General features: G+C 41.4%; 1 protein-coding gene across 4 annotated transcripts in view; it reads left to right on the forward strand.

The window, feature by feature from the left end:
- MTHFD1L (methylenetetrahydrofolate dehydrogenase (NADP+ dependent) 1 like) overlaps positions 1–6786 on the forward strand; it is a 150585-nt gene extending 143799 nt beyond the window's left edge. For all 4 annotated transcript variants that reach the window (XM_084514706.1, XM_084514707.1, XM_084514708.1 and 1 more), the window contains 2 exons: positions 200–308; positions 3863–6786. In XM_084514706.1, the coding sequence (XP_084370832.1) occupies positions 200–289 (90 nt within the window). In that variant the 3' untranslated portion in view covers positions 290–308; positions 3863–6786. The remainder of the gene's footprint in view (positions 1–199; positions 309–3862) is intronic.
- Positions 6787–7611: the final 825 nt, after the last annotated feature.

Below are 7611 nucleotides of genomic sequence, written 5' to 3' on the forward strand. Positions count from 1 at the left end.
ACATGTATGCTTAAAAATGAATTGAAGAAGTGCAGAGCTTGACATTTTTAACAGAAACAAAAAATGTGATGAAGTTCACATCTGTAGTTGAGTCCACAATGAACAATCCCTCCTTTCTCTTACTCTGAGGTTTACGTGGATGGAGTGATTTATCTCCTTACAGGTGCAGGAGTATAACTTCGTTTCATTGTTCCCTCAGATGAGCACCATGCCAGGACTGCCCACGAGGCCATGCTTCTATGACATTGACCTCGACCCCGTCACAGAGCAAGTGAAGGGATTGTTTTGAGACTGACGTCCAACTTCAGGTGGGTCAACAGACATTATTTTCCTATTCCAGTTTGGGGGAGGATGTTTGTCTCTGGTAGGTACATGAAAAAGATTATCGGGACTTTACATAGGCCCTAGTTTCACTGAGGACTTCACACGGGGATTTGGCAAGAAGTTTCATAATGTGCAGTTTATAATGTGTCTTTCTCCTTTGTTGCGTGGTTGCCAGCACTTTACTGGTGTGCATTGATGATGCCTTTTGGATTTCCTGGCTCTGCCAGTTTGAGAAGGAGCTGGCTCTGCAATTATACTGCTTTTGGCTGTGGAAAATGTTAGTCTGAAGAACTCGTGTCTTGTTAGTCACCTAAAAAGAAATATCTAGTTCATCTTTGATATTATCATGTGGCAGTGTGTTCCTGTCATTACCCAGATATCAGAGGAGACATTTCTGTGCTTTATCATGAGCTTTGTTGTGTGTGTGTGTGTTTTTTTGTTTCTGTTTGTTTGTTTGTTTTTCCTGATTGCTGTCATCTCTCTCAAATGATAATAAACATTTCAGGAACACAAATCTGGCCTCTCAGGCTGTGCGTTTTTCACACTGGCTTCTCTCTCTTTCCTTGAAGGCTGCAGTTCTCCCACCATTTCTTCTCTTAAATACTTAATTTTCTTGGCGTCCGGTTTTAATTTTGTGTAGCACATGTTCCTTACTTGAAAATCCAAGTTAAAATATTTCATGCTACTTCATTTTAACCTTGCACTATACTAAGTGGAATAAGAAGCGATGTAACCCTACCTGAAATAAACCATGTGTGTCTGTGGTGGGACTCTCCTATTACTTTCCTCTCTCTCTCCCCACTCAGTAAATCAGTCTGGAAAGCAAAGTGGTTACTTTTACACAGAATAACTATATCACTATGAGCTCACAGGGCTGTGGTGACAGCCCAGGTCAGCTGAGCTTTGAGTTGGATGTGCCCAGAGCAATCCTTGTTTACTCTGGTTTAAGAGAACCAGCTTTCATTTTCTGTTTCTGTGTTTTGAAGGATTATTTGGAGGAGGGGAGAGGTTTGCACAGCCCAAGGAGAATACTGTTCAGACCAAATTAACCACTAGTTTCCTCACAGCACTCACATAATACCCGGTGAGAACATATTCTGCCATTTCACATGTACCCATCAAGAGAAGTGAAAAAATTTTAGCTTGAAAATTAAACGGGATGCACAGGTAGTTACTACCTAACATGCTAGTAATGAGCAGTGCTTACACACATGCAAACTGTCCCTGACTCTTCTGTTGCTTACCACTTCTTGACATATATTCTGTCTTTGTTACTGATACACATTACATGCCTGATGGCTTTTTGCATGCATTTTAGTTTATCATGTGTCAATCATGTAATTACCTCTGAATCATCTAAAATGACTGCAGGATCCTAATGTAAAATCTGTATGCAGATTCACGTAACCTGCTTAATTGAGTGGTTACTGCCTGGTCATTCACAAATCCATCAAACCCTTGGATTGGTGTGTTACAAAGAACAATAGTGAATAAGCAGATAAAATGTTCTGTTCCAATTGTGAATGTCTTTCTTTTGAAGTAGTGCATGAAATTAAAATGTTAACCTTGGCTTTCAATCAGTGATGGTGGTTTCTTAGCTATAAAAAGAAATGCTAACAAAAACATAGTAGTCAGGCAAAAAATGATGCATATCGAACTGCAAATAAATTATTTTAATTTCATTATGGTGGTGTTGGTGGCATCAGATGAACAGATGATTCAGTAAACTTAAGCCTTTTAAAGAGAAAAATGGGAACATGTTTACCCGTATTCCTGCTTTCAACTATCTAAATACATGTTCTGCATTGATAATGTTGTAACACCCAGGGAGCACCATACAGGGTAGACACTGTTCATCAGCTATAAAATTCATCCAGTTCATGAACTAGATTTGTACATTTGTCATTTTGGATAAAGAGAGAAAATACATTCCCAGATAATCTTTACTCACAACTTTCTTTCAAGAAGCTTAGTATAGTTCTTTGTTTTCACAATTTCACTAAAGTGAACCCACACTGTAGCTGATATTACACTTCAGGGTATCTGGGTTTGTTTCTGTGATGGCAGATTGAGGGATTCTTTTCTACTTGGTTTGAATTCTTTTCTTAAGGTTGTAGTGTACAACGTAAAATTTCCAGTAATACAATATTTAGCCAACTCATTAGAATTGATTCAGATCTTTAAGATGTGGTAATTGAAATATATTTAGAGATTAGTTAAGAGCTGCAGATGTTTCATTATAAACATGGTCAGTGCTGAGAACTCTTGTGTTAGTGTGCATTTATATCCTCTTCTGCAATGTGTAGCTTCATAACACTTGTGAAGGAGTTGCAGACAAAACTTTCTGCTGTAGGATAACTGTGTGGTGCTCTTCTTGAACTGAAGCTCTTTTTTGTTGTTGTTGACAAATAGCTACTACATATAACATAAGCTATTGCATTCTCTCTGTAGGAGCAATAAAAAATTTTGTTTAAAAAAAATTGAATACCAGGGAATGAACCCAAAAGAGTCTGGCTAGTTCCTTGTCACTGGCCGTTACCCTATTTATCCTATACTGCCCAGCTTACACTTAGAGGAAATTTGAAATCATTTCCTCGGGAGCTATCTGTAGATAGCACTGGTCAGAGTAAGAATTATTTAAATGCAGACAAGCTTGCCAGGAGGAAGAACTATTAAAAAAAAAAAAAAAAAAAAAAAGTGTTATTTGCCCAGTGAGGAGAATTTATGAACCCAACCCACTCTGCAAAAGTACAGTTTGTTAAGGACCCTTGTGAGCTCTAGGGCTTCCTCTAATGAAATCAGCGGCAGCAGGTGTCTGCTCTTACTGTGCCAGCACTGCTTTGGGAATCTGGGTTGCTGGGGGAGGCGGTGCTTTTCCTCAGTTGGCTCTGACTGAGTAAGGCCATGGCTGTCCACAACTGCAGATATATTCTTGCACTTGTTTCCTCTTCAAAATTGGCAGAGCATCAGAGCGATTGCAATACACAGCACAGGTATTTTTCCACCCTGAGAGCCTTACTGAACGCAGGAGGAATCCCAGGGCTCAGCCTGTGAATATCTACATAGCTGTAAAGAAGCTCTTGAGGAGGACGCCAAAACTGGTGTAAAATTGGGAAATATTTGCTGGATGTTTTCATCTTAATTCATTCAGATATGAATAGAAGTTGTTTGAAGATCTTTTCTTTGTGCCCACAAGATTGATCCTATGAAAGAAAAAGCTGACTTGCTTTAGCCTCATTCTACAGTATTACATATCGGGGTTTCAGTTAGCAGCAATTATTGTGATAATGTAGAACTTGAAGTCCATATCAGACGGGAATATGAGTTCATATTTCTGTTTCCCTCCTGGTGTGGATACACAGATAACAAATGTTTATTTATGCCACATGCATCCTCCATTCTTGTATATTATGGTTAAGGTAAAAATATCCAGTTTCACTAAAACACTGCAAGTACATTTTAGATTATATTTCTGTCTCTTTTCTTCTTTAACGACTTTTTGTTTCAGCCTATAACTTCTTTATCTTTCTTGTTTCAGAAGCCTGGAAATTAAGAGCTGCAGCTTTCCTATTTCCTGCAAATAGGAGACAAAAATGAATTTGAAGTATTCCTGTTATGTGTCTCTGGAGGAATGTCAAGATAGACCAAAGAGCAAAAGTTTACTCTTTCTTCAAACTACTTTTTTATGACGAAATATAGCCGTGAGGTTAAAAAAAAAAAAAAAAAAAAAAAAAAAAAAAAAAAAAAAGGACAAGCTAGATTTTTCTCACTGTAGTGCAGAAAGCTCTCTGCAGGGTCTTATACTTGTTTGTGGATAAACTGACATTGAAAAAAAGTGGAATTTTTGCCTTTAGAGTTTTCATCTTTTCTCAAAGGAGTTAACAGAACTATTTCCCTTATCCTTGGCCATCTAAAAACTTACGCAAACATGATTATGCTGTGTGATTGAGCCTGTTTCTCTCAAAAAAATACACTTTGGCTCCTGGCATTCAGGAGCTGAAACTATACACAGATTAACTGCACATTTTTGAGTTATTATCAAGTGTTGCTCTGGATGCATTTGGGTAACAGCTAAGCTTCAAGCAAGGAAGATATTAAGTAGAGAAAGAGCAGAGCATGTATTTTGTGAAGGGTTTCTAATACATAATTTGTTTCCTTGGTGGGCAAATGTCTTTTGAAACACTTCAGCCAGAGCTGTCTCATATCCATGGGTCTCTGTATCTGAAGCATATGTTAGAGGCTGTCCAGCTGATGATGTGCTTGTTGTGGTGGAGCTGGTTGCTCAGAGAGGGCATTGCTCCATCAGAAGCCCTGTTATGCTCCAGTTCCTGGCTAGTGAAGACTCCTGCTGTGCTGGTTCCAGACCTGGAGGTTTGTGTACCCTGTCCCTGGCAGCGTACAACACCTGGGAATGAGAGAGAAATGCCCATCACGCGAGGATGCAACAGGGCAGGACTTTGCTGTGCAGTTTTCAGCCACCTTGCAAAACTGGAATGTGTTTTATATTTGAAGTGGCTATTCAAACAAGTTAAATCCTCAGCGGTGTGTGTTAATTTACCTCTGTAACTTATCTTTTCCAGTTTCCCAAATCTGCAGCAAAATGTGCCTTAAGCTTCTGATACTGCGATTAGCTTTCCAAGCTGCTGCTCCTCAGGAAACTCTCACTGACGGACTGTTGGTTCCCTCAATAACAAAAAATGTGGCAGAACAATAGGTTTATTCGAGACAATAGGCCATTGGTTTTTTTAAGGTAAAAAGCAGCGAAATAATGATGAGGGAGTTTATTTTCCTGGTGACGTTTCCCATCCTGTTGCTTTGCTCCGCTTACGCACATCTGTATGTTGTGGGCCGATACAATGCCACTTGGGCCCCCTTTTGCACAGCCACCTTTGGAGCCTGAGTTGCAGCACAGTTCCTGAGGTAATTGAGGGGTTTGTTTTGGTTTTTAAAATCACGCTTGGTTATTTATAAACCCCAAACTGTAATTATGGACCAAAGAACAAACTGGGGGCAATTAAAGTAATTATGGGTGCCTTCCCTGGAGTAGTACGGAAATGTCTGCTGACTGCATTTCAGAACGACTGTATTCATAGCATTGTCTCCCAGCACCAGGGGGATCGCTGTGATGGTAAACATGACAAATAAAGCTATCTGATACTCTAGCCTGATTAGGTGATAGAGCTCATAACACTGTGGATGCTTTAATTTACCCGAGGATGGACAAACCTGCTAAGTAGAAAGCAAAATTCACATATGGATTTCACAGCTCCTGCAGACAGAGAGTTCTGGTATTTTCTATTAAATTGTGCCCCAGAATACAGCCGCGTTATTCGTATACACAACTGTGTTGTAATTTCGTCTTGTGCACACACAGATACATAGCCTGGAAAAACCCAAAGACTTCTGGAAGGAAATTAAGAGTGGTTTCCAGGCATACTTTTCCTATAGTTCCAGCAGTTCATTCAAGACATATAAATGAGGTCTTCCCTCTGTCTTGTCCAGTGAAATTCAGAAAACCATACCCTTGCCTTAATGGGGGTCACCATGGCTCCCCGGCTGGTGTGTGGGACCCTACCTGATGGGACCATGCAGTGTGGGCTGCTGAACATGGTGCTAGCTGTCCACTTGTGGAGCATCCTTAACGTGCTTACTGTCCCTTCAGGCCACGCACACTGGGGCTGTCTTTCTGACCCACTGGTCTCTCCCTAAAGCACCATTCCAACTCTGTTCGTTTAGAGTTAAGAAACATCCTGTAATTTTTCTACTGTTACATGCCTAGGATTTGTTACACTATTTTGATAGCTTCAATAATTGAAGGAAAGCTGGAATGACTCTCTTTTGTTTCGTCCTAGCTTTCTTCCCCCTTCTAGTTAACTATCTGCAAAGTCCCTCGAGCTATTCCATTTTTTGGCTCTTCATTTTATATTTTAGCAGAAGATTTGTTAGGAGTAATCTGTGCTGGCCTGCAGGTTCTGCTTCGCAGTCTGCAGGGATTGAGTTATTGGCCATCGGCTGAGCTGCAGAAACAGTCACAGTGCCTTCCCTTGGGCCACCCTATTTCTGAGGCCAAATGCCTTCATCGAGAAGGGTTTAAAATGAAATCTTTGCAAGGTGAGTGCTATTGCTAGGTGTGTCACTTGTTGCTGCACAGCTGGGCTTGCAGATGTGGGGCTCCTGCCTTTGCGTCAGCTCTGAGCAATTTTGCAGCATTGCAGACCCGCAGCTTTGCGGGGTGGCTTGCCTAGAGCACGTTAAAAACCACATGGGTGTTTGTTATCCAGGTCTGCTTTTTGTAGGCACTGAGTATTTTGTTATTGCTGCTGCTGAAAACTAATGAGATTGAAATATTTCAGCCTGATTAAAACAGGTTTCTTGGTTTGTACGTTAAAATTAAAAGCTCTGGGTTTTCAGTTGTTGTAAACGTAAAAATAAAGAATGTGTGCTGATGTTCAGTTTGCAGAAGTGGCTCCTGTCTCAAGTCTGGTTTCATCAACAGTGAACATCCATCATTTAATATTTTTCTTACCCACCGTCCTGTCTACTTCCATAGCGACCTATTTTTTTTCTCTTAAGTCACTTCATCTTGTTCTGCCCCCAGCTCCAGCCAAACACGACCACAGCAAGGCAGGAGGGAGCTCAGCAGCATCATGGTGGAGTGCCAGAAGTGAGCAAGGTGTGGGGCTCTCTCCAGGTTCCCTCAGTGACCAGAGCAGTCGGCAGAGCCAAGCCAGCCCCGAGAAGCCAGGAAGGCATTTTGTTGCTGGCTGTTGCCGCAAGGGGCTGTGCACAGGAGGGCTCCCCACCTCATCTCTCTCGGTGCAGCCCTTTTGAAGTTGGTTTGTGTTTGGAGGGAAGGACACACCAGACTAACATCCTGTCCTGGTCCCAAAATATCTTGCTATTGCCTTTGGTCCTTGGCGTGAAAGGCTGGATCAGATGCAAGGGTCAGTTGGATGCTTTCCACTTCTCAGCTGGCAGCTGGATTTGTGTGGAGCAGCGGCAGGTACAGGAACGTGCATCCATGAGCTCCTCGGGGTGGGACTGAAATACAAGAAATGCAAAAGCTTCAGGGACTGTAGATGTTAACTTGACTGGATCATAACACAGCAACAAGCAGCCTGGGAGCAGGAAGAAATAAAATGGGGAAGCAAGATGAGCTGGAGGGGGGGGGGTGGAAGGAAATCAAGCATTTCAAGCACATACAGGACATTGCTTCTGTTTTCTCAATAGCAAGACAAAGTCATTTGGACTAGCATTGGGTTTTTAACTTGTCCACATGTGTGGTCA

The sequence above is a fragment of the Aythya ferina genome (assembly GCF_964211825.1).
Source record: "Aythya ferina genome assembly, chromosome: 3".
Taxonomy (NCBI): domain Eukaryota; kingdom Metazoa; phylum Chordata; class Aves; order Anseriformes; family Anatidae; genus Aythya; species Aythya ferina.